The 27,878-nt window shown below is 39.2% G+C and overlaps 1 protein-coding gene across 1 annotated transcript; it reads left to right on the forward strand.

Moving 5' to 3' along the window:
• Positions 1-505: 505 nt before the first annotated feature.
• On the forward strand, positions 506-25,726 carry LOC131982779 (nuclear GTPase SLIP-GC-like). The gene is made up of 25 exons (XM_059347381.1): positions 506-666; positions 4,849-4,930; positions 5,182-5,294; positions 5,404-5,448; positions 7,078-7,167; positions 8,949-8,996; positions 12,319-12,352; positions 12,467-12,559; positions 12,950-13,040; positions 13,196-13,412; positions 13,544-13,759; positions 15,245-15,451; positions 15,573-15,745; positions 17,972-18,065; positions 18,148-18,235; positions 18,360-18,481; positions 18,767-18,937; positions 19,039-19,196; positions 19,359-19,485; positions 22,900-23,008; positions 23,106-23,239; positions 24,600-24,681; positions 24,770-24,829; positions 24,948-24,975; positions 25,078-25,726. Exons 2-23 carry the CDS (start codon positions 4,864-4,866, stop codon positions 24,820-24,822), a joined length of 2,532 nt encoding a protein of 843 aa, XP_059203364.1. The 5' UTR covers positions 506-666; positions 4,849-4,863; the 3' UTR covers positions 24,823-24,829; positions 24,948-24,975; positions 25,078-25,726.
• Positions 25,727-27,878: the final 2,152 nt, after the last annotated feature.

Here is a 27,878-nt window from a genome sequence, read left to right on the forward strand (position 1 = left end):
ACTATGAGGGCTCTAACATAACTCTTCTAGAAGTCAGTTCCTGATCTCTGCACCTTTATGCACTAAATGTTAAATGTGCTTATTCAGTCTATCAGGATGTGATTTTCTGTTTCAGATGAAAGCATTGACAAGGAGACTTTTCTAAGTCTTAGAGATTCAGACAGCATTATGTTTTTAATTCCTAAAATTCAGGTAATGTGCTACAGTATACAAATACACTTTGTACGAAGAAGGACATGCAGCACAGAAATGTCAATAAAACATTCAAATCAATAAAATAAAAATAAGAGAGAGAGAGAGAGAGAGAGAGAGAGAGAGAGATTCAATGCAAGGCAAGCTTTTCTGTAGCTCATTTCCGACACAAAGGCATAAATAGGAAAAACAAAATAAGACCATTTATATATGAGATTATTTTATATTTATATACGAAGGTAATGCGATCTGATTATTATCATCATCATCCCATAATTATTAGCTAATTATGGGAGGAGTAACTTTGTGCACGCCTTTGACTGAGTCGTTTAGTAAGTTTCGATTTCCTTTTTTGGGTGGGGTCTGACTGTCGAGAGGCAGATCTGTGACGGACTCCTCTCGCTCGCTACACAACCGGAAGACAAACACTGATCTACATATAAATGTAGATATCTTTACATTTACACTTTATAGGTAAGGTTTTTCTTTTCTTTTTTAGAGATTGAAACACGTTTTGATAGATAAAAAAAACGATGCCTATAATGTTCTTTTCCCTCTTAATTGTTGAATCGCATGATTATCCATAGTTAATTCCCAAATTCTTCGCACATTTTTTAGTTATTTATGATTTATTAACCTTTATTTATATTTTTATTTAGTTATAGCCTATAGGCCACCTTAAAGGGATATTTTAATACTCTTATACTGTCCAGGATAACCTCAAAGGTACTGCAAGATAAAAAAAAAATATGCTGAAAGCAAAATCAGGGCAGACTGAAGCCTCAGCAAGAAACAACAGATGAACGACTCAGTAATACTTAACATGTGTCAAGGTTAACTAAACATCCACTGTTTTAAACAGCTCAACACATTGTGCAATAGGCACCTTGGTCAGTTAAATAAGATTCTTCACACTTCAATCAATCAGACTTTATTTGTATAGCACTTTTCATACAGGAGAGATGCAACACAAAGTGCTTTACATAAAAAAGGATAAAATAATAATAATAATAATAATAATAAAACATAGAAACAAGCAAACACCCACCATCCAGCATTAGATAATATATGGGTTAATGACGTGATCTAACGCAGTGTCAGTTGGTGTAACCAGTAATTTTTTCCCCATAAAAATCTGATTATATACAGGGAAATATATGTGAACTAAAATGAGAAAAAAATACAATCCACGTTTACATTGCAACATTATGGTATATAACAAATTTTTACATAATTTGTCAAAATTTTTGAAAAAAATGGTTGTATATAGAATATGTTCTGCTCAATAGTCCACTTAAATACAATGTAGGTTTTGAAGTATTTTATATTTATCATTTTTTGTGGTTACACCATTTGACATCTTGCCAACCCTTATTTGTCACTGACCCATATATATATATATATATATATATATATATATATATATATAGTAGTAAATAAATAAAAGAGAAGATGTTATAATACTAAGATGCATGAGCAGAAAAATCTCTAAAATGGGCTTAAGTAAAAGCCGAATTAAAAAGATACGTCTTAAGTTTGCTCTTGAATTCATATGTGTGAATAATTTCACACAGTGTAACTGTTTAACCCCACATGGGGTCAATAAAGGCTCGCGAAAACATTCCCTTCTACTGTGTGGGATAAACATGGGTTGATACAAAAATTTAATTAAACAAACAATAAATAAAGTTTGCATTTACCGTGAGAAGTGTGATGTATGTGAGGGGCGGGGGTCTCTCTGTATCTGAGGCTGGACGTCGCCATGGTAACTCAATCTTAACTCAACTTTGGCTCGTTGAAGCTGAACTTGCCATTCAAAATACGCTCTGTATTTATTCAGCTCACGGAGGGTTGTATTCATAGACAAAATAAACATATCTTTAATATGTCTATGGTGGTTTCTGCTGCCAGCAACAATGTTACTGCTGCATCGCTGACTGTGTCAGGAATCACAAAATGGCAGGCAAGAACCCAATAGCACGACACAGGGAACAGTTCAGGTGAAGAATAAACGTTTAATACAAGCAGAGGTCAAACCAGGAAGTCAGTCCACGTGGCAAACAAATCCAGAAGGAGCAGGCAAAAGGGAAGGTCCAAAGTTTGTTAGAAAAATTGCATGAGGAAACCTTGAAAATTGATAATCTGTCACCAACAGAAAAAACCTCACCATTTTTCTGCGCATTCGTTGATGGGGAAATGAAGAGCTGGAGACGTACAAGTTTCTCAGTTTAACAAAGTTTTATTACAATACGTCAAAAGATGTGCACTTTACAGAGATCTCTGGATTCAAAATTAACTCATGTCCCTGAATACAAACAGACGGGTTTCAGTTCGTGAAGTCTGAACCACGACTCCCTCCCTGGAACCCATTAAAATAACCTTACAATTGTTTACAAAACATGCTGGTCGATTTTTTTCCAGGAAGTCCCGCCCTCTTGATCGCTGATTCGCCAGTCTTCTTTCATACCGTCACACATCAGGCCACCTGGGCAACACAATCACTGCTGCCCATAACAAGGCCTTGTGGCCTGCTAACAAACTTGTTATGACGGACACACTGCCTTGTTATGACCTACAGAAATATAACAAGAGCCAACTATTCTTCAATATCTACATGTTCTTTTAAAGGTTAAAAAATATAAGACAGACAATACTATTTTTTGTGATTATAGAATCTTAATTAGTTTAAGCAAATGGAATATATGTAATTAAAGTAATCATAGTTTTCTACATCAATATTAACACACAAACACAATCAATGTATCAAAATCATATAACCTGATTAATATAAATGCATAGAGATGGACATTATCAAGATTTAGTGAATAACGCATGCATAGTGACCTGTGATGACTGTTGGGAGAAAAATCACAAAGAGGAAAAAGAGAGGAAGGCGGTAACATTTCATTTTCAACAAGTATAATATTCAAATTATTCTAACAAAGTCCAAAACAGGCAGGTCAGTACACGAGCAAGCACGATCAGAAACAGGGTAACAGGGTAACAGGATGCTGGAGAGCTAGGTTCACACACTAGACAATCTGGCAAAGAACTGAGAGAAATGGACTGGTATATGTACTGAGGGACTGATTGGCAGATGAGGAGCAGGTGAGTATGGGGGTGGGGCAGGCCAGGTGAATGAAATCAGCAGGTGACGCAGAGCAGGAGGGAGTGGCCGAGTCTGAAATGATATGAAAGTTAGTGTGGCAAAATAGGAAACAGACAAATGAAAAACTAAAGCCTGGCAGAAGTTGTGACAGACTGATTTCCCAAACTACGGGGCGGGCCTAGGGTCATATTCACAGAACGTGCGCATGTTAAAAAAAAAAATAAAAAAAAATCAACGGCGTTAAAAGGAACTATGAAGTATGTATTGGTATAGTGGGAGATTAGGTAGATTTTTCAATTATGGCCAAATGAGGTTGTGTGTGAAAGTGGGATGTAGAATGAGGTGTGAAACTCTTGCGTAGTGTTAATATATAAAGTGTATATTGGGTAATACATGGATGTATGCATCATTGAGATATAAAGATACACAGAAATATTATGTTATTTTAAGAAAAAGAAACTTAATCATTCAACATGGTTAGACATACACTACTGGTCAAAAGTTTTAGAACACACCAACTTTTCCAGAATTTAATTGAAAATGATGCAGTTTAATGTCTCAGTGTACTCTGAAATGAATGCACATTTGCAACATTTAAAATTCTTTATTGAGCATGATAGTGTTTTGAAAGTAAAAAAAAGATTCAAAATCACATTTTATGTTGGACTAAAGGACTAAAAAAAGACACAAAATGACCAAAAAAAGACACTAAAAGTCACAAAATGACTTACAAAGACATGAAAAGAATTCAAAAATGGACAAGACTCCATAGAGTTAAGTTGTTAACCCATTTCTTGTTCCCTGAAAAAAAAGGCCTACTTGTATAATTCTGAAATGTACATTATTTTTCAGTTTTGGTTAAGCTTACCTTTTTTTATTTACCTCTGGCAGTTCACCACTTACCTTTGTACCATTTCAAGCTGTTCATTTGACGTGAACTGCTTGAATTTCAATTAAAAAATGGAAAAATTGGGGTGTTCTAAAACTTTTGACCGGTAGTGTATATACAGACACAGATATAGGAGGGAATAAGTTTACATGCAGCACAAACAGATGGATGTGAATAATGTGAGTAAGGGTTATTAGGTGTGTTGTGGAATGTGTAGATTGATTGATAACTATTGTGTTTCATTTATTGTGACTACGCAGACTGCTACAACGTCTACAACTCCATAAAACACTTACTTTTCATAAGGTACCACACCATCCAGCACATACACATTGAACATTGATATTCGCTGGAAACTATTTGAATATTCTTGGAAAATCAAACCTTGTAGCTCACTTTAAAACTCCTAAAGATAGGTAGGCTAAATAGACTTACAGATGAGATGAGTCAGGGTGGAAATCCAGAGTGAACTGTGTTACTGACCAGGTGTAGGCCTATCACACAATGACACACTTGCAACCCCTTTTTCCTATTTTCTTCTTCTTTTTTGTTACTTCCATTGTCTGTAAAAAAAATTCAGATTAATTATTGATCACAACAGTTTAAAAATGTCACATAGTCATTGTTGATTAGAACATTTTTTGTGTTTATCCTCCAGTTGCTGTTCTTGATCATGGATGATTTTGTTCGGAACAAATTAACTGAGTGGGGTTTCAGCGAGTGGATAGACAAATTTAAAGGTAAAGTATTACTGTAGCCTACTGTTTGTTGTTCACCCATATGATATAATGTTTGTATTTATTATTTATATTAGTTCTGCAGTACGATTTTGATGATTCATTTTTAGGAAAAATAGGAGAGATCAGCCCTGACTAATTCTGGCAATTCTTGTTTGTATGTCTCAAAAAAAAGCTCACTCGTTTTTCACACCTTATATGATAGATTTCTGCAGCGATTTTGTCTAAAATTCAACTGAATCTTTTTTTAACAGATGAGGGCATTGACGAGGAAAGTCTTCTCTGCCTCGGTGATCTCGAAATTGCTGATTTGATCCCAAAAGTGGGACCAAGGGCAAAATTCAAAAACTACCTCCTGTTGTTAAAGGTAAAGTAAAACAGAAAAACAAGTAATATCATTGACATCAATAGTATTTACCATAATCTAAACATTTCTTAACTAAAATGGATTTGCAACTATTTCCTTTTGTCACTAGAAACAAAAGACAACAGATCCAGAAACAGTTGATTCCTCTGCTCAAGTAAGTTGAATAAAGTTTCACACAACTCACTGTATTCATTCATACAAGGCACCATCTGTTTCATGTACAGATGTTGTAATTGTTGCTCTAAACATTATCATTATTTTTATTTGTATTATTATATTACACCTGTTCGTCCTTTTTTGGACTCCACTTCTAGGGTTTTGCAAGGCATAAAAGACATAAATGGAAACTTCAGTGTGAATTTTAAGTTGTGTGGTCAAGCTTAAATTTAAATATGTGTCACCACTACAGGTGCCTAAAAGAAAGATGGGAAAGATAAATATAAAGATAATCTTAATCAAGTAAAACATTTTGAGGCAAATTAAAAGAACAAATGAGTGAGCGTGAATGCAATTTCCTTTATTTAAAAAAAATTTCTTCCGGAGGGCGTAGCAGGCTTTAGGAATATACTGAAGATACTGATATCATATGAAAGTAGAAGATGTAAGGAATCTATAGAAGCGGTCATGTGACCTCTGACGTCATGCTATCTCAATGAAAATAATCCAACAAGTCTCCTCTTTACACACATGCCAACTTTATGCTGATAACATGCAGTTTAAGGCAAAAACAACATAGTTTTACTCATGTAGCACAAATTTGTTATTTCCGCCTACTGTATTACATGTCATTTAGCTGACGCTTTTGTCCAAAGCGACTTACAATAAGTGCATTCAACCTGATGGTACTAGACATAGACCACAGGAATCAAGTAAGTACATAACTATAACAGCTAACTGTCATCGCTAAAGGAGTGCTATATGTTAAAGAAGAAAAGAAGAAGAGAAAAGAATAAGAGCTTTTTTTGATTTTTTTTAAATATATATGTTAGGTGACCATGACTTAACCGAGATATTGTTGGAAGAGGTAGGTCTTCAGCCTGTGGCGGAAGATGTCTAGGCTGATGCAGAGCGTAGAGGACGGGCAGGGGTGTAGAGTTTGACAAGGTCCTGGATGTAAGTAGGACCTGAACCGCAGAGTACGCCAGAGCTAGAGTGTTGAAGCGTATCCGCCACCAGTAGCCAGTGGAGGGAGCGGAGGAGGGGTGTTGTATGTGAATATTTGTGCACACTGAGGTCCCTAAACAGGCTGAATGACATAAACTGGGTATCAGTGTAAAGCTGAGACTCTTGTGGATTCAATGAGTCCAGTTCTCTTCATGTGGGATATTGGGTTAGTGGGTTAGTCATCAGTAGTAGCCACTTCATAGCAGCATCGGAGGATAATCACAGCCTCATGAAACTTTACAACCATAAACTAGAGACCTGGAGCATTCAGAGGATGTGCAGCTTTCCTAGGTTTATTGACAATATTGAGGTTTCTCAGCAGTTTGTAGAACAGAAGTGCTCTTCATCCAATCGCTGAAAATACAGAAATCTCCAAAATGACCAAATATTTTAAACCAAAATCATAGCATGGAATCTTTAGGTGAAGCAGTGTCTGTTCGTTTCTCGTCTTTTTTAACCGCTTTTTCTTTCTTTTCCACCTCTTTTCTTAGAGTTAAAACACTGATTTGGCTAGTTTTTTTAACGTTTTTTTCCCGCAGACGGAGAATCAGGCTGTTGTTCCTACCATGACGTTACTGGAAGTCCAAATCCTAAATTTAAGTATGTGTCACCACTACAGGTGCCTAAAAGAAAGCATGCGGATACTCCTGGAATGATGGACACTGAAAGGACGAAACGGAAGTCAAACGACGAGCTGAGACCTGACCTGGTTAGTTCATGACATGCAAACTGAACAGAATGACACTTAAATGGTGCTTTTTTTTAAGGAATAGTTTCAATTTTTTTGGGAAAGATAAATATAAAGATAATCTTAATCAAGTAAAACATTTTGAGGCAAATTAAAAGAACAAATGAGTATTTTTAAAGTTAAAAACAGAGAGATTCATTATGCGAGACAGGAATTAATATATAGCTAAGATGGCTCAAAATGAGAAGTATCCTGGATTTCACCCTGGCATGATGGTTAAAAAAGGCTGTGATGAGGTCCTACCCATATGATGAACAGAAACAAGTAGCCAGGTCAAATTAAATGTTTAAGGATAATGTGATACAGGCTCAAAGGTCTGATAATCCAAAAAATTGAGTAAAAGGATTGTCCTTGCTTTCCATACTTCCTGTGTTTGACATTGTTTTTGGTTTTGTACCTGACTACATGCACTCTGTTCTACATGGTGTTACCAAACGACTCATGGGTCACTCTCTGAAACCTTGGTACGTAGGCCTACAGATTTCCCAAATGGACTCACGTCTTTGTGTTTTAAGAAAAAAGACATAGATCCTCCCGATCACAAAAGTGAAGAGACTATTGGACAGCATCAGAGTGGCTTTCTTTTATTTTATGCTATTAGTGTTCTGCCTGGTATCCTGCAGCCTACTAGCCTGGCTAACACCAGAATATATCACAAATGAGATATAGTCTGGAGACCACCTAGTCATTCAGTCCTAGAGGAGGCGTGGTTTACGATCGTCCAGAGCCGTTTATTGGGCGCTACGAATGCACGCTAACCCCCATTAGCTTAGCCAGTAACGGAGCTAGTTGGTAGATTAGCCTTTTGCCAAATCCTGTTGGAAGCAAGGCTAAAACCTCCTTTTTGGTGGTGATAAAGGAGCGTAAAGCCAAACGTTGGCTCTAAACTATCTATAACACCGTCTACAGCTAGATTGAAAGAGAGCTTTGCATCTGCTGCAGCCATGTTGGATCCGTAAGCAAACTACAAACTTCCGTCTGTCGAATAGTACGCGTCATCGTCTTGCTGTCCCTCCCCGTTCTGTCATTGGATTCCAAAATCGGCCATGGACACCATGCCGCCTTGCAGTTCGAAACGAAATTGAGCGCACAAGGCAGCGTGGGTATACCCAGGCTAGCAGTCTACATATCTGAACCATTATTTTTACTTGTCGTTTGGAATTCACATTCTGCTACAAGAATTGATATCCCAACATGACCGACAGCTGGCCCATGAGTCCTTTGTGCACTTTGTAGAAGACATGAAAGTACTTTATGGTGAAGAAAATGTTAGATGTTAGATGTATAACATTGTGACAAAACAAAGTGTGCTGTTCAAGATTAAACTACAGCCAAATGAAGTGATGCTTTATCAAATGTGACAAACTATTTAATTACTCCAAGGCAAGCTTCTCTGTGTAGCTCATTTCTGACACCAAGGCATAAACATAAATAAGAAACTGAGACCATTTATATAAGAAGGTAAGACAGGAGGTTAAGCAGACTATGGGAGGAGTTATGAGGAATGAGGAAGCTCTTTATAGTCTCTATGATCAAGATATCTCTGGTTTGATCTCAAAGTGGGACCAAGTGCAATATTCAGAAAGAAATTCCAGTTGTTGAAGGTAAAGTTTTGCACTGTGAAGACAATTACAAAACAAAAACAAATACTACTCAAATGTCATTGACATCAATAGCATTTATTAGAATTTTAACATTTCTTAACTATTTTTGATTTGTAACTATTTCCTTTTTGTCACTAGGAAGAACAAAACACAACAGATCCAGAAACAGGTTATTCCTCTGCTCAAGTAAGTTGAATAAAGTTTAACACAGTTAAATGTATTCAAGGCACCATCTGTTTCATAGGCTTATTGCTGCTCTTAACATGATTATTATTATAATAATTATTGTTTATTATTTATTATTATGAGTAGTTGTAGTGTTGATGGTTGTAGTAGGAATAATTTATATCTCTGAATCTAAATGCCTGTGTTGGGGTGGACTGTTGAAATGAAAGACAAGAGACAGAGAGACATTTTCACTTTTTAAATTTGAACTGACCAGGTGATATTAGTGTCATGGGACGTGGCACAGAAAGGAGGACTTTAATGCACGACTAAGAACAGATTCCAATAATTAAAAGGCATTTATTCTGAGGTGAGGTCGATCCACAGGCAGGCAGTCAAAATAGACAAAGGTATCCAAAAAACGACAGGCAAAAAGGCAGAATCCAAAAGACAGGCAATGTATCAAAAACGGCAAGACTATGACTGTGAGGAATACTGGTAAGTGATCTAAGAAAAACAATGAACTGGCAAAAAGACAAGACACAAAGGGGGGTTATATACAGGGCTAATGGGGAGTGATGGGAAAAAGGTGTGGGAGACACAATCAGGGCTCAGGTGCACACAGACGTGGAGGGGGGCGGGGCAGACAGGAACCTGAAACAGAAGCTGTATCCCAAAGTCAAGGATCCTTCCTTCAGAGTCGGGTCCTCCAGAGACGAGGAAAGAGTCCTTCCTCTCACTGTAATAACGCACTAATGGAGCAGCCTTCAGAGTGTGCAGCTGTGCGTCATTGCGTAATTGGATGTCTATGGCGTCATTTTAGTGCCAAAATCCACGCGCGTAAAAACATGATCAGCGTGCATAAAGACCACTCTCAGCGCACTCTCAGCGCGCTCGTGGTCTCTGTTTATACGCTCGTTGTCACTTTCTGCGTGCTCGCGGTCACTCTCTGCGCGCTCGCGGTCTCTGTTTACACGCTCGCGGTCACTCTCTGCGCGCTCGCGGTCTCTCTCTGTGCTTTCTCCTCGCTCGACTTTGCTGAGTTTTGGCACTTTGGGGGCGGGCATTGAATGGACGGCCCCCGCAACCCCCCTCCTTTTTGATTTGTCACTTTAAACGCCTACTGTCTCAGATCAGAGCCTTCTCCGTCTCGTCACTTAGGTGGTGTCACACTCAAAAATGTCCGTGTGAAAACCGAAGCTAAACAAGGGTTCCCAACAAAAGTTCCTATTGTTACAACTTATGTGAAACTCATAAACATACCTCCCACTAAAAAAAATCCTACTACCCCACTGGTCCCGGCATAAAATCAAATGATATCAAAATGAATTCTGAGAGATAGGCTAACTGTGTGACTTACTTGCTCAGCCATGATAGCCCCATGAAAATGTTTTTTTTCCCTCAGGAAACTGCCAGGTCTCCTCCACTGTGATCAGACCACTATAACAGAAGGTTATGAGAATGTTATGTATTGGGTCAGCAATTTTTCGTAGCAACTTTAAACGTAGCCACTGCTGTTATAGGCTAGCACTGTATATCTGTCTGAATATTAAGGCGATAATAACAACAATCCTCACTGTTTCTAGGTGTTGGCCCAGACAGGGCATATATATATATATATATATATATATATATATATATATATATATATATACACGCGCGCAGAGAGTGACCGCGAGCGTGTAAACAGAGACCGCGAGCGCGCAGAGAGTGACCGCGAGCGCGCAGAAAGTGACAACGAGCGTATAAACAGAGACCACGAGCGCGCTGAGAGTGGTCTTTATGCGCGCTGATCATGTTTTTACGCGCGTGGATTTTGGCACTAAAATGACGCCATAGATGCCCTGCTTAAATTCAGCGCTGCAGATTAAAAACAGTTATTTATAAATAACAATAAAGGATTATAGCGGACTGTCGTCCCTGTTAACACAATAAACAAATGTATAATTTTTTGAATGACATAGCTAAATATACTTTGCACATAGTACATTATCATCTGATGCATATAAATGAATTAACAATACCTTTAGCGACTGAGATGGTATTAATTAACTTAACCGGCAATGTATCAAGATGATGTTTATTATCTTTTAGCTAAATATTCCGGCATTTGTTAATGTATATGTTTTTGCTTGACTTGCTTTTGTAAGTTATGTAATAACATTCAGTGTAAACTGAAAATACTTATATATTTAAATGCATATTGCTCCACCGGCGTTGCTGTTTCTAGATCGTAGACCAATGTGTGCAAAGCATTATGGGTAGTCAGAGCACATATGATACAGGAGGATACACACATGCACCCTTTGAATTTGGGCAGAAGAAGGACTCTGCCCTCTGGAGGATCCTGGACATTGGGACAGACCTTCAGCTGTCGATGACGTAGAATCCTTCAAATTCAGCCGCTTGAGGATCCTTCATTGACTTTGGGATACAGCTAGAGACAGGGGTTAAAATAAAACAGGAAACACAAGACATGGAAGATGAAGGCATAATAAAAAATTAAACAGACAGTGAAATCATGACAGTGCAGGTCCAGCATGTAATGTGGGGCAGGTGTCCTCTTGTGATCTGCAGCTGCCTTGTAGATGTTGGACTGCCGTTGGAGTTTCAAAATAAAACAGGAAACACAATGGAACATGAAGGCAAAATAAAATACTAAACCAACAGTGAAATAATGGCAATTAGATTACAATAACCAAAGAGTATTATATTTGTTTCTTGTGGCAAATAATTTGCTTTTCTTTCTGTTTAAAGTGTTTAATTGTTTTATTAAATTCCACATGGCAGTCATGTTCTCTGTTGTATTGTGATGAACTTCTATGACTTTCTACAGATTTCAGTTTGAACTTTTTTGATAAAGTGTGGTGGTGAAAAGCTTCATTATCTACATTTTACTGGTGTCATAAGATACACGTTGGTGTTTTAGTTGTGGAACAGGTTTGTAAAGGCGTAGAGCAGAATTTAATTCAATTGTAGGACGCCCACTTATCTTTAGGTGACAGGCAGCTGAGCTGGTGGGTGGAGCTGTCTAGTCTAGTTATTGCCTAGTTAAGAGAGTATTACTTTTATCTGAAGCGAAAAGGGGAATATGAGGAATTGTCTCATTGGATCACAGCGTGTTGACTGAGGGGAAAAAGATGCTGAATGTGATCAGCTGTTCATTCTATTTTAGACTCTACCTTCAGGGTTTTCTGAGGCTCATCCCAGGTTGGATGAGAACATAAATGAAGTTGAAGTTAATTAAATTAAGTTGTGGTCAAGCTGGTTGAACCCTGTTAGAAGACAGAGCATGAATTCAATTTCTTTAATTTAAGAGTCAAATATTCCTGTTCATCCACAGGTTTCTGCATCCACCAGTGACACAAGTGATAAAGGTGAGATATTTAGTATCTTACTGATTACTTATTGATTACATGTAGTGTTCATGTATTTTTTTCAAGGTAGTGCTGTCTTGCTTTGACCAATCTTCATCTAAAAAATCCAATCAGGAAAGAGAAACTTGGATCTTCACGACCGGTCCAACGAATGGCAGTCACCAACTCGAAAACCACGACTTGACACTAAACTGGGATCATACTCAGGTATTTATAATACTTTCTGAATAAATACAACTTACTGTAATGTTTTTTCAAAAAATGACATTTTAATTGTATCGCAAATGCCTGTTTTTATATTTTTGACACAGAAAAAAGTTTCTCATTGACTGTTAAAATCTTATCAGGACACTTCAAACGTGATGCGCATGCCATTATTTATGAGGTATCCATAGTAACAAGGGTTCTAAAGATATAACTTAACTGTGGCCTTTTTTATCCAGAAACCAAGTTTCCATTTAGTAAAAGCTTGATGAAACACTCTGAGGCATCCTAAATTAACTTGGTGGAGAAAGTGCCTCTCACATATTCTTCTCTTTTCTTTTTTACATAACAACATGCCTTATTGTATATTACTGCTTTCTTTTATTCTGACAGAAGGAATCATACTGTCTGATGTGAAAACCATCATGAGATGTGTCCAGAAAAAACTGCCTAACCAAGACAACAAGCTCAACAACTTCCTCAAGTTAGTATTGAGATTACTTAGTTTACCTTTATTTTTTAGCAAATAATTCTTACTAAAGTTACATTATGCTTGAGTAGGCTGTTAGATGGAGTCATTTTTAGTTGTGTATTTTCCAAATGAATCAAATAACTCAGATTTAAACTCTTGTAAAACAGGCAAAGCATCCGTGATTTGGAGACAGACAAGAGGGAGCTGGTTGGTGTCTTTGGTAAAACCGGGGCTGGGAAGAGCTCTTTGATAAATGCAATCATTGGAGTGAAGAATCTCTTGCCATCTGGAAGTGTCAGTGCATGTACTTCAGTCATGATTAAAGTCGAGGCTAACAGGCACAACATGAAGTACGAGGCACACATTGAGTTCATCACAAAAGAGGTAAAATGAGCTGAATATTATGGTTTACTTGAGGCTATTTAAAAAGTTATGATATAGCTACAAAAATATATTGTTGTTGAGCTAACAATGTACAATTTAATTTTAATAACTTAAATAATTTCCTTTTTTAGGAGTGGAAAGATGAGTTGTGGACCTTGCTGAATTTCCTCGAGGATAACGCAGATCAGGAGAATGACGAGGATTATTGTGACACCGTTGAAAAGCTGTCAGCTCTGTATGGAGAGGAATGGAGAAACAAATCTGCGGAAAATCTCATGGAATACAAACATTTCAAAGAAATCCCAGAATTTCTCCATTCCAAGAGCAAGATTTTGACATGTGAAACAGTAAGTAAAAGAAACATCATATATCACTTCAGTGAAACATTCTTGTCTGTCTGACAGTTAAACGTTTTGAATTCTGGGTTATTGAGGTTTATGTTATTTACACCAGCTTAGCCATGTCAGGTTGTTTTAGTTCTACGGTAGTTAAACATATCATGTAAAAGTAAAATCAGTATGTAAAGATTAAAAAAAGAGCTGGCTTGATCTGTCCCCAACTAGAAACCCATCTCAAATGTACCCCTCATAGGAAAACCATGATGAATATTGTCTTTATTTTGTTTTGTTTTTATTTATTGTGCAACAAACCTCTTTTGTGCAGTTATAAAAGTCACTATTATGATTAACAGTTTCAAAATTAATGCAACTGCCTCAAAAAAATTCCATTCTGCTGCCTCGCTGCCATTAAGGACTGGATGGCTTCCAATTTCCTACAACTCAATACAGATAAAATGGAAGTCCTGGTTATCGGCCCTGATCATATTTCTAACAGTGTTTCCCCTCACCTTGGTCCTCTAACAATTAACACAACACAGTCAGCTCGGAACCTGGGAGTCATATTTGACCAACAGCTCAACTTCAATCAGCACATTAAAAGCCTTGTTCAGTCTTGCTACATACAAATTAGAAACATCACCAAAGTCAAACCAATGCTCCCCAGAAACATACTTGAACAGCTCATCCACACTCTTATTTTTTCCCGCATGGACTATTGCAATTCATTGTTCACCTGTATAAATGATGCAGCAATTAATAGACTACAATTGGTACAGAATGCAGCAGCAAGACTTCTCACAAACACCCGACGCAGAGAACACATCACTCCAGTCCTCGCAGCATTACATTGGCTCCCCATCCGTTACAGAATTCAGTTTAAAATCCTCTTTATTACCTATAAATCTCTCCATGGTCTAGCTCCACTTTATATTTCAGAACTCTTAACCCCCTACTCTGCACCGAGATCCCTCAGATCTCAAAATCAGATACTGTTAAGCGTCCCACGGTCTAGGCTCAAGACAAAGGTAGATCACGCCTTTACTGTCTTAGCTCCAACGCTGTGGAACAAGCTCCCCCTCAGTATCAGGGCAGCTGAGTCTGTGTATCATTTTAAAAAACTTTTAAAAACCCACTTGTACAGACTGGCATTTGTGCAATGATTTCTAACGTCTTACACATATTTTAATTTTGTATCCTATTGTTTTTGCTTGTTCACTGTTTTTGATGATGTTCTGTTATTTTTGTTTTAACTGTTGTATTGCCTCCGTGATAATGTACTTTGTAAAGCACCTTGTAACCCTGATTTTGAAAGGTGCTATAGAAATATAGTAATAAATAAAATAAATAAATAAATAAGTGTAACCTGTGGAGTACCACAAGGATCAGTACTTGGCCCACATTTATTTAGTCTTGTCACATTATTTTTTTTTTCTTAAAATATAACATCAAGTCTATAGTCAAGCCTAGTTCATCTGATGTTATTGTTCATTGCAGGCTAAAGAGCTCTCTGCGAAATTTGTCAAATACACAAGAAGTGACTCAAAAGACGGAGAAGCGAAAGGAGTAAAGAGGTGGTACTGGCCACTGGTGAAGTGTGTGACTGTGAGGGTGCCAGATAATGATTTTCTCCAGCACGTCACACTTGCGGATCTTCCTGGAAATGGGGACTGTAACAAGAGCAGAGACAAGATGTGGAAAGGGGTAATTTATTCACATGCAATGCTGTCTATTGTGTCTTGTTTTATTTGGTAACTGTAAAGTAATGTTTTTACAAAGCTGTTGATAGATTTTTCATTACGAACTTGCTATCATTTCCCTCCAGGTTGTTGAAAGTTGCTCTACTGTGTGGGTCGTGACTGACATTAATCGAGCAGCAGCAGAGAAGGAAGCCTGGGAGATCCTGGAAAGTGCCAGCAACCACATGGGAAATGGTGGCGAGTGTCAGCATATTCACTTCATCTGCACCAAGTCAGATAATATTGACTGGGATGATCAGTAAGTGATTTAAGATGCCAAAAGTAGAAAGTTAAATAACATCCAGAATAGACACTGAGTCATACAGGGCCCAGGAGCTCATAAACACAAGTACAAGTACATACTAGAAAATTTCCTCTGGGGAAATTTTGAAAGGGCCACGGGGACTACTGCCGGTGTGTGTACACTATGATGAGATTCTTCAGAGATTTCAAACTATGCCCTTTAATCTCAAAATGTGTGTGTGTGTGTGTGTGTGTGCGTGTGTGCGTGTGTGCGTGCGTGCATGTGTGTGTTTGAAGCATGTGTATGCATGTGTGAGGAGTGTGCGTGCTTCCGCGCATGTGTCTGTGTGTATCTGTAACTGTAATCACATCAAAGATCAAAGGCAATCAGATCAAAGCAATGATGAATAATGAAAGAGTGACAGCAGCCAGAGGTGGACTGGAATTTCTGGCCTCAAACAGAAAGCATTTTTGGCAAAACCATAATACCTATCATTGATCCGACTTCACTTTGAGCGTCCCGAGTTCTTCCTGAACGTCTACATATGATTTTTTTAAAGAAAAATTAAAAAATAGCTTTGTTAGAGCCATCTAAAAAAACTCTTCCATCTTTCTTTTTTCCGAAGTCTTCCTGCGTTTTTAATATGGGACCCAATGAGGCTGTTGGTGGTGTTGGTGGCACATCTGTGCGTCCTACGCCCAAACAATAACTCTGACAGCTTTACCAGAGGATTGTGAGTGAGAAGGCAAATTTTCCTACATTTCTATGTATAAATTAAAAATACAATTTTTTCTCTCCCTCTACACTCTGGCGATGATGTCACACACTGTGACACGAACATTCCGAGCAATACACACCCATTATAATTATAAATTTCTCCAGAAATGATCATGGTCATTGAACAGGGATTGATAAAAAACTATATGACCTATCGAAACGTGGATTAATACACCAATACACAAGACTTGTGTCTACTGTTTAAAGTTCAAATGGAGTCTCTAGGTGAAATTATGCCGGAGAGGTAGACGTTTAAAAATCTCCAATTATTGTTCTTTTTCATTTTTTGTCGGCTGTCTCATTCATTTCAATATATTATTATATTATTTCAATATAATATATTATTATATTATTACTACTATTGCTGTATGGGACCAGTGCTCGGTGCGATTGCCCCGAGGCCCTAATAACTACTTCAGGGGCATGAATATTCAAAGTCTCATGCTTTGGGCGAACCCTCAAAGAAATTGTTGCAACTGCACCCCCACAAAATCAACCAAAAAATGTCGAGACCCTCTGAGCCTCTGTTATGTCAAAAGAATATTTAGTATTAGTATATTTAAGTATGAAAAAAGTTTTAAACTATTTATTTTTGTCATTCTTTGTCTTACTTGTATTTTGCATATGCTCTGTCTTTAAGATTTTGAACTACATTGACTATAATGCTTTGGGAATATTAATGTATAATTGCAATCCCATGCACATTAATGTCCTGGTTGTGATCATATTTGGGACATTGCATTTACATGATGTAACGGGTCGGGTATGGACCCAAATGCAGCATGCTCAGGCAGGCAGACAGTAAGCAAAGTTCTTTGAAACACAGTCTCAGAAAACACAGTTCACTTCAGGCTGAGAGGGGAAGCTTCAATCCGAGAAGAGCTTCTGTGCGCTCAGGTGAGAGGGGAGGAAACGCCACTGGTTAGTACTCATACTCACTATTACTCATTACGGGTGGAACTCTTGGAAAAGATGATGGTTCAGAATATACCTCTCAGGAACCCAGGACCTCTCCTCTGGCCTGTAGCCCTCCCAGTCCATCAGGTATTGGAGGCCCCTCCCTCTGCCTTGGGGCCTGTTTAGGCAGCATCTCCATCAATGAGTCGCGGCGGTGGAGGAGGTTCATTGTTGGGGATCAGGGTGCTCTCGGGCCGGCTTGATCTTGGACACGTGGAAGGTGGTGGGGGTGCGCATGGACCTGGGGAGATTGAACCTCACTGCCACTGGATTGATTAACTTCTGTATCTCGAAGGGCCAGCCTCTTGGACTGCACCCATAGAGGAATGTCCCATAGAAGACCTTCAGCCCAGCTGGTACTCCAGGGCCTCGAAGCGGCATGATTGGAGGCCAAAGTGTAGTAGTTAGTAACAGAGGAGAGAAGTCTGCAAAAAAATGTTCAGATTTGTGGTTTCACTGTTTCAAATACTGTCTGAGGCGCCACTTAATACAAACCTTTTCTTACAGGTCAGCAGCTGGTGTTCGTGATCTCATATTTAAAAGAAACAATCAAGCCAAGGAACAAGTGAAACAAAAATTCAGCAAACTAAACCAGGTTAAGGTGAGTTTTATCAAGGGACCGAAAATATAGCACAATGATGTTCGACACCAGCAATCCTTCCTAAAAAAATTTTTTTTTCCAGAAACATTTCAGTGATGAATGTTTCGAAGTGTTCACAGTGAGCGCCAAAGAGTTTCTAAAAAAGAAACATCTAGACGCAGATGACACTGGTAAGTTGAGGTGTCAATGAGCACTTAAATGTAAAGCTTAAATTTTTTTAATTAAATATTTTCCATTTAAAATTCAGTGTGTAGCTTAAATATGTGAAATGCAAGCTGCATTTTTTTTTTATAGAGATACCCAAACTTCAGGACATTCTGCAAGATCTCAACGACTGTCACTCAGAGACATTAAACTATGTGTCTGGATCTCTTGGGATTCTCTCTCTGATTCAAGGGGCCAGTCGTAGACAAGGGGTAAGATCAAGAAATAACACTTCATCGTCTTTGTTATTAATATTGAGAGAATATAATGATATTCATAGCAAAATAAGACAACAGAAATAAACTGTGCTCAAATTCAGTGAAAACATGATAAAGTCAAAGAGAGACTATGAACAACTCCAAAGAAATTTCAGGGAATTGATTCCCTGATTTTTCTTTTTTTCCTTTTTTTTTTTTGCTTTAGAAGCAGCACAAGCATCATATTGAGCAGCCTAGTTTCATTGCTTTAAATCCTGAATGTGTTGCGTTTCATTTCAGGCTGACAAGACAGATGTGTGCACAGAACTTGAAGAAAAGATGAAGAATGAACTTTATATTGTCAGAAAATCCATGGAAAAGACTCACAGGTCTTTTGAAAGATGCCTCAGTGAGGGTGTCGAAAACTCCAAAAGTTCATGGGAAAGAAATTTAAAGTCGGTCTTACATCCTGTATGTATTTTCGTAATGATATCAAAGCAACCAAGTTTGCCCTTCATGTGAATCTGTTAACTGTATTACACTACATCTGTTGTCTTTCTTTCTTGTTTTAGCCTAGGAAGAAGGATAAAGGTTTTCACAGGACATTGAAGTGTATAGTTCATAACGGCGGCATACACAAACCAAAAGGAAAGAAAGAAATCAACCTGAACATGAAGTTGGCTTCATGTCTGACTAACAGCATTGATGAGGAATTCAAGAAGACCTTCCCGTAAGAAATTTCTTGTTGAAGACAAAAAACCCAGTGTTTTTACTATGGAAAAGAAGTAACAAATGTTATGCTAAAGCCTACAGTTACAGTTGTGTTAAATAATACATATAAACAAATTATATTAAATCGAAATTGAGCGAAATTTTGCTTTTTATGTTTCAGAAATGAAGGAAAAAGTGAACCATTTAATGGGATCATCAACAAGTTTTCACTTGGCACAAAGAGGATGATGGGAGAGGGGCAAAAATTCAAAGATGTTGAACTGCAACTGACATTTCTCAGCACAGAGGTAAGATTAGAATGGTACTATCCTATTCATAACTCTATTTTTCAACTGTTTGTCCAGATCAGGGAAACTAAAGCCGAAGGGTTAGCATTAGAGAGCTCGTTTCACCATTTGGGTGCCAGGACAGAGAAGAGTCGGGAAGTGGTTTTGAGGCGAGTTGATCCATGCAGGGTGGTAGTTGCCAGCTGTTTGGCTGATGCAGATCGGAGAGGATGGGCAGAAGTGTAGGGTTTGACAAGATCCTGTATGTAAGCAGGACCTGAACCATTAGCAGCGGAGTACGCCAGAGTGAGAGTCTTGAAGCGTATCTGCGCACCCACCGGTAACCAGTGGAGGGAGCGGAGGAGTGGTGTTGTGTGTGAAAATTTGGGAAGATTGAAGACCAATCGAGCAGCTGCATTCTGGATAAGTTGCAGAGGCTGGATGGCTTTGGCAGGCAGACCTGCCATGAGGGAGTTGCAGTAGTCCAGGCGTGAGATGACCAGTGCCTGGACAAGGACCTGAGCTGCCTTCTGAGTGAGAAACGGGCGGATTCTTCTGATATTATGCAGCAAGAATCTGCAGGATCTGGTGGTAGCGGTAATGTTTGCATTAAGGGCAGTTGGTTGTCGAGAGTCACGCCAAGGTTTTTAGCGGTCTCGTGGAAGCAACCACTGTGTTCTCGACAGTGATGTGGAGGTCTTATCTAGGTCGAGTTTGAGGTGGTGTGAGGACATCCACTGGGAGATGTCGGCCAGACATGCGGAGATACGTGCTGCTGCCTGTGTTTCGGACTGAGGAAATGAAAGGATTGGCTGGGTGTCGTCGGCATGGCTATGGTAGGAGACGCCATGCGAGTGGATGAGAGAGCTGAGGAAGGTGGTGTATATCGAGAAAAGGAGCGGACCAAGGACAGAGCCTTGAGGGACCCTGGTGATGAGTGGACAGGGTTCTGACACAGAACCCTTCCAAGTCACACGAAAGGTGCAGTCCTTGAGATAGGACTTGAGTAGAGAGAGGGCAGAGCCAGATACTCCAAGGTGGTGAAGGGTGGAGATGAGGATCTGGTGATCAACAGTATCGAAAGCCGCAGAAAGGTCAAGTAGAACCAGCATAGTTGAGAGAGAGGCTGCTTTCGCATTGTCCAGTCACAGCGAGAAGGGCAGTCTCTGTTGATTGGAGAAGATTGGAGGAGAGTTGAGTGAAGATGGCCTGTTCCAGAGTTGCTTCCTTCAGAGAGTTAGGAAAGCAGCCAGTAGTCAAGGAAATGTTTATTAGATGGGAGAGGAACGGAAGGAAGCAGTAGACTGGAACAGGTGGGAAGGAATGGGATCCAGCTGACAAGTGGTAGGACGGGCAGAGTTTACAAGGCTGAGCACTTGAGGAGACAGTGGAGTGAATGCTGAGAGAGTGGGAGATGATGACAAGGAAAGAGGAGAGGCAAGTTGCTGGAAGGGTAAATGAAGAGCGTATGTCCTCAATATTTTTCAGGAAGTAGTTGACAAAATGGCTCAATAGGAGGGAGGAAGGAGGAGGGGCTTCTTCGGGTTGGAAAATGAGGATTGAATCTTAGTCTGATAGAAAGACCTTTTTTCAGCGGAGATCAAGGACGAGAATGCAGCAAAAAGAGATTGGTAGTTGCATAGGTCCTCAGGGTGTTTAGATTTCTGCCACTTCCTTTCTGATGCCCTTAGGGGAGCTCTAGTGGTGCGCACAGAGTCCGACAACCAAGGAGCAGGGGAGGACTTGCACACTTTCCGAGGAGTGAGAGGACAGAGCGAGTCAAGAGAGGAGGAGAGGGTAGAGAGTGTCGGTTGCAGAGTTGGGCTGCAGAAGTGAGAATGAGTCAGATGAAGGAAGGGAAGAAGAACGGATGAGGCCAGAGCAGGGGCAGAGAGAGCGAGAATGTTGCGGCGAACTGGTATCTATCGGTGGGGGCAGACAGTCCAATACGGAGAGTGGGAGCGAGAAATTGATGAAGTAGTTGTCAGAGACATGAAGTGGAGTTACAGAGAGATTGGTGGTAGAGCCGCTCCTGGTGAATATGAGATCATGGTGGTTGCCGGTTTTGTGAGTAGGTGGTGATTGAGTGAGCAGAAGAGCGAAGGACGAGAGTAGAAGAAGTAAGTAAGCTGACTTCTCAAACAAGTGGTGGGCCATCTTCAGGGAAGTTAGAAAAGGAGTCGCCTGGCTCTGCCACCTGTCCGCCCAAGCCAATCCAAACTTTTTGCATTTCTTGTTCCCCATTGGCGGAACGCACTACCAGTTCCTACTAGAGCACAGGCGTCCCTAACTCCTGAAGACCCAGCTCTTCAGAGAGCATTTTCTCTCCGAGCACCACTAGACAATTCCCCTTAACGAATCATCACTAGCACTTATTGCTGCACTAATGGCTCTTATTGCACTATACCTTGATTGTTCCCCTTTCTTCCTGTAAGTCGCTTTGGATAAAAGCGTCTGCTAAATGACTAAATGTAAATGCAAAGGACCAGGTGAGCGGTAGAGAACAACAATGGTTATTGGTGAGGGAGAAGTTATGGTGACAGCATGGAATTCGAAGAACTTTGGGGAAAACTGTCACAGTGGATGTAGGGAGAACTTCCAATTGCGGTTTATGAGAAGACCTGTTCCTCCACCCTCCACCATGTGAGAAAAGGAGAAGGCAGCAGAAAGAGCTGCAGGAGAGGAATAGTTGGTTGGTGTTAACCACGGCTCAGTGAGTCCAAGAAAGTCCAGTGATTGCTGAGCAGCAAAGCCAGAGATGAACTCAGTCTTACAGCATGCAGACTGGCAGTTCCAGAGTCCACCCTCAACAAGGTGCTGAGTGTGTTTTGAGCGAGCGGGCTGCACAAGGTGTATAAGGAGGTGTATAAGTACGGTGGCCTGAGCGTGGTCTGAAGTATCTTCGAGTTGACACTCGAACCGGAATTGAGTAAGTCGTCATGGTCAAGGGAAAGAGGAAGAAAGATGGTACCAAGAGCAACGCCACCAGCAGCCCCTTTGGTGCATTTTTAACTATGTGGATTTAACCTGGCTACTTGTTTCTGGTAAAGTAAGAGTTTGATACAGCAGAGTTTAATCTCATACAGAAGACAATAAACCTGTGTCTATGGTCCTGACCGAAGAAGAGTCCTACTACACAATTCCTCATTGGTGGGCTACTTGTTGCTCACCCTTCCAAAAACAACTCTACCCCCTGGAAACAATGGTGTAATTTCTCGTCCCCCCTATTGGCTATTCAATTGCCTAGATTCTAGTTTTATTTGCGTCATTACACTCTTCGCTTGAACCTCCCGCTGGAGTCTCAAACACTTCACCGAGTGACACAATTATTTCTGGTGTGGCCCGCATTTTTAATTTTTTTTAAAGGATGTCAAACTGTTATGGTTTGATTTTACTTTAAAATATGTTGATCCTGTTTTAATTTCTCTTTCAAAGGAAGAAATAATTAAGGCAAAACTGAACAAAATCATCCGGGAGCGCAAGAAAATAATCTACAGCAGTCTGATGAGGACAATCGAGGAAGCCATGCAAGAATGCTATCAAAGTAAGAAAATCATGACGTAAAACCTGAGCTTTAATACTCAGTTACATTTATCACAACTGTGCAGAAGAGTTGACAACAATTAACTGTTTTACTGCAGGAGCAGCAGAATTTACAGGAACCGGCTCACTGGACAATATGAGGAGAACAATTGAGGAACATGTACATAATTCAGGGAACATCATGTTTGAGAAGGCGAAAAATGAAATGTTGAACCAGCTGGTCAACCTGAAGGTTTGTCACATTTTAAAACCTCACATGATGATCTAGTAAAACACGAAGGGTTTTGCTGGATAATTTTAAAGGAAATATGCATCGGAAAGCTGCTTTTGCTATGAAAAACACTCCAGGCAACTATTGTTCTCAGAGAGAAATATACAAAATATTATTTAGCTACTAACATTAAAGCCCAGTCTGACCTCTCTAAACTCACATCTAAACAGTTAATTCATGTAGGATTCAGTTAATCTTGAACATGTTATAGCTGGGGCTCTTAAAGCCTCCCGCACTCCCAACCCATACTGCACACCTCGTGATATTTAACACCTTCCCTTTTTGTGAAGCCTATGGTGTCTATTTATGTTTCTTAGCCCCCGTTCACACGAGGACGCTCGTGGGTGAAAACGACAAAATATTTTATCAGAAGTGCCTTTCGTTTAGACGGTGACAGCGTTTTGGGGGCTTAAAGACGCAAAAATCTGAAACCACCTTCCAAAGTGGAATAGTTAAATACGCTCCGCCGTAGCGTGTCCGTCTACACTGACAAGACGCAAAACTCTGCTCAGATCTGCTCACGTCACGTATGTGTTTACGTCACATACATGCTCCAGTACAGGAAAATAAACAAATGTGGGATTATTTCCATGCGTCGAACCTTCAAGCTGCTCTGGCAGCTCTAATAAACTTACAGGAGTCTTTCCACCAAATGTACAGGATATGTAGAGATAGTATTAGTGAACAGAGAAGGGTGGGGAAGATCTAGTGATGGTGGAGAACTTTGTGGAAGGAGAAGCTGATGAAAATGTGTGGCGTGAAAACTTCTGCATGCCGAAAGATGCTCTTATCGCTTTAAGTGATGCCGCCTGGCTGCATACAATCGAATTTCACACACTTTTGCGTCACCGTGTGCACGCAGATTTCCTCCCGAAAATGCTCGTCTGAACGAGGAATAAAAAGTGAAGACGCGACGCCTCTTTTGCGTCTTCTGTTCAGACCGTCCTCGTGTGAACGGGGCATTAGTTCCCTTTTTGAGGCCTTTGTGTATGTTTCTTACTGAAATAGCTGCACCCTGATTTAGTTCTAACCAATTTTCAGGAAAGTTTCAATAAGACCGCTTGATGTGCTGTCTTAACCTATAGACAAATAGAAGAAGTGAGCCTTGCTCATAATGAGGGCAGGATCTGCCCTCTCGACCACGTGCAGGTTCCATAGATGAAGTGAAACTTAAATGTTCGTTCAACAATTTCTGCAAAGTCCCTGAAGTTTTTTTTTAACAAATAATAGTTTTAACACATCAGTTACAGCTAAGCTAAGCTAAGCTAAATATCCCTATCCTTCAAACACAATATTTGACGATAAGTTTATGCTAATTTAGATGGAGATCCTGGAGAAACTGGAGAAAACAATGCAGGACTCATTGGAGCTGTCACTCAAGACAGATGGTGACTCGATCCCAGGTAAAGGAAATCTATCAAATTCAAATTTGATATAAAAATTATAAATATCAAAATGGCATTACTAAGTTATCATTACTGTCTTTTTTAGATGTTCAAGCGGAGCTTGAGATGGTGAAGAAGCACTACATTGAACTGATGTGAAGCCCAGGTGATGAACCTCTTGTTTAGTGAAACCTTTGTTAAAATGTTGACATAATGTCCTGATTAATTTGCCGTTCTGAATTATGTAAATGATAATATGTTGTTTGTTGTTGTTTGTCCAACAGCTGCACTGCATCCATGACATCTGCACAGGTATGTTTTAGTGACATGAAGCATTCAAAAAGGATAAATGAGATGACAGCTCTACTGTTTGTTACTAATATTCAGTGTTTGTCTCTCTGGTGGATGTTTCAGGTTTGCTCAGTGGAGAGAAACTGCAGAGGCCTGATCACCCACTGAAGGTTCCTGCAGGCATTAGAGAGGAGAGGCTTCTGGATTTAGTCTCAACCAGTTTTGTCAAGTTATTATCCCTGTTTTTATATGTACTATTGTTGTTTGGTGGTGGTGAATTACATGTAGCGAGGTTTTAGATTTTCTGGTTCTGTTAGGACATTTTTGCCTTCAATGGATTAAAGATCAGAGGCAGAAATGCGTGGAGAAAGAAAGAGGGATGACATGCAGCAATCCCAATCAGATTTAAACATTGTGATTTTAATGTTTTAGCCATTAGGCCACTATGAAGTCCAAGAGACTCTTTGTTTTTAATGATTTAACTGTTTTTTTCTTCTTCAATATATTTTCACGTTTTTTGTCCGTGATTTATATTTTAGTAGTTTAGCATGCTGAAATTTCAATGATTTTATAGTCGTCCTGAACCTGGATTACAGTACATATCACAGGTTGGATTGGACATTTTTCTTTCATATTCAATGACAAAACTGCTTGTTTGTTCATCCAAATATGAGAAATAAAGAGAACTAGATGATAGCAATAAACCTGTTTATCTTTATTGAACCATTGTGCTATTAATAGCTGCAACAGTGATGCTTGTATAATTTTTACTGTGTGTGTGTGTGTGTGTGTGTGTGTGTGTGCGCGCATCAGGCATTTCAACATGTTAAAATGTAATTTTTAATTAGATGAAATATTAATTGAACACATCTGTAAAACAGTTCTGAGATGTGACAAATATAATGTTAAAACATTGCAAAATGACATTTTGATAAGTCAAAAGTGATTTACAGATGTCTTTGATTTAATTATAGATGTCAATATATATATATATATATATATATTTTTTTTTTTACTCCAGTACAGTACTTGAGTACAGTTTTAAGGTTCTTACATTTCCTTATTAAACTAATCCCATTTTTACTTCACTAGATTTCAGTTGGGAATTTTTGGACTTCTTACTTCAAAACATTTATCTGACTGCTGCAGGTACTAGTTACTTTTCAGATATAAGCTCATAAAATGTGATATTAATAATTAAAGCAGTGGTTCCCCGCTGATGTAAGTGCAATGACATCAATGCATTCTCAACTGGATATATGAGTGAGAGACTAAATTTAACAGTAAGACAATAATGACATTAGGAAACCACAAAAATGATGTTGCAGCAAAACACCCTGTGTTCATCAAGTGGCTGATCTTGTATGCCCTGACATCAGGTTCTGATTTGCATTCTTTTTGTATGACTGTTTTATTGGTTTGTATGTTTGTACCAAGCAGCAGCAGCAGCAAGTGACGTCTACACACCATCAGAACAAATTAAACACACAAACAGCTCTGCTGGAAAACAACAAGGAAACTAAGAACTTCCTGATTTATTTTCCTGATTTAATTTGCGATTGCTACATTTACAAGCACCACATGCAACACACACATTTTGTATTAAACGTTGATTTCTACATTGAAACTTGATTGCTGTTATGAATACTAGTAAAACAACACAGAACTCAACAAGCTTTCTCACAGACAGCCTGATACATAGATGTAGTTTTGTCCCCTGACAGCACCGACCGGGTCCGGGTATCATAGTATAATTCCTTTTTCTGTCCAAACGAAAATACGAAAAAAGGAAAACAGTGCCCCCTTTTCCTTTTTTCGTTTTAAACCAAAAACGAAAAAACGGATTTTGCTATCAGCATAAAAAAAACCAAATAACCAAACAACCTAAATGAAATAACGGCCGTTATTTGTTTTTTGCAAATTCATTTTTTCTTTTTTCGTTTCTCATTTATTGATATGACGTCGGACACATCGGAAGCAGAAAAATAAAAGTCCCGTCAAAATAAAAGTCCCGTATTAATAAGTACTTATTATCGAGCATAAAAAATTAAAATAAAGTATCATCATACACTAGTATAGGCTACTGTTATCTGAACCATGTATGGTTCACATTTATTAACATAATTATTGATTATTAATTATAATTATAACTAATGCCAGGCCTAACGCTATAAATGAAAGCTATCGCTATGAAAGAATTTTTTTTTTTTTCAAGATAAATGAAGTAGGACATTAAAAGATTCCCTTTGATTAGATAGGCTATAGCACACTCAGAACGTTGTCATATCATTTAATTACAGCCATAGGCGGCGGGTGAGCCTGACGTTTGGGAAGCCTATCTGACCACATGTTATACAGCCCGGTCGCCGGTGCTGATCGCTTCTGAAGTAAGGTACTTTTACTTTGTTTATCTCATCACCATGGCAACGCAGGAGCTGCGTCATAATAAATCCCTGGAATATGGGGGAAGCTTGCTCGCGATCGCAGCTCCTTTGATGAGAACGCGCACAGAGCACAAAGCTCAGAGCCGGACAATAACCGGAAAATAACACCAGTTAACTCTAACCGGGGCTAAAGGTTTTGTTGAGCCGGAACATGAACACAGAGCCTGGTTGAGCCTCTTCAGATCTACTCTTCATGTAATAACTGCGCCACCCTGTGGCTAAACATCAGCACTGAAGCGATAACTTCACAAATTCTCATTTTCAATAATTATTATGTTTATAATGTGTGTGAGGTTGTCGCTGCAGCTGCTGCCCGTTCGTCACTATGCTGACAAGTTGCCGGTGACAACGCGTTGCCATGGTGATAAGATAAACAACATAAAAGTACTTCAGAAGCGATCAGCACCGGCGACCGGGCTGTATAACATGTGGTCAGATAGGCTCCCAAACGTCAGGCTCACCCGCCGCCTATGGCTGTAA

Source organism: Centropristis striata, chromosome 13 (assembly GCF_030273125.1).
Source record: "Centropristis striata isolate RG_2023a ecotype Rhode Island chromosome 13, C.striata_1.0, whole genome shotgun sequence".
NCBI lineage: Eukaryota > Metazoa > Chordata > Actinopteri > Perciformes > Serranidae > Centropristis > Centropristis striata.

Coding starts and splice junctions, on each gene's coding strand:
- LOC131982779 (XM_059347381.1), top strand. CDS start 4,864: ATGGATGATTTTGTTCGGAACAAATTAACTGAGTGGGGTTTCAGCGAG. Junction 5,449..7,077: donor CAGTTGATTCCTCTGCTCAA/GTAAGTTGAATA, acceptor TCACCACTACAG/GTGCCTAAAAGAAAGCATGC. Junction 7,168..8,948: donor ACGAGCTGAGACCTGACCTG/GTTAGTTCATGA, acceptor TTTTGTCACTAG/GAAGAACAAAACACAACAGA.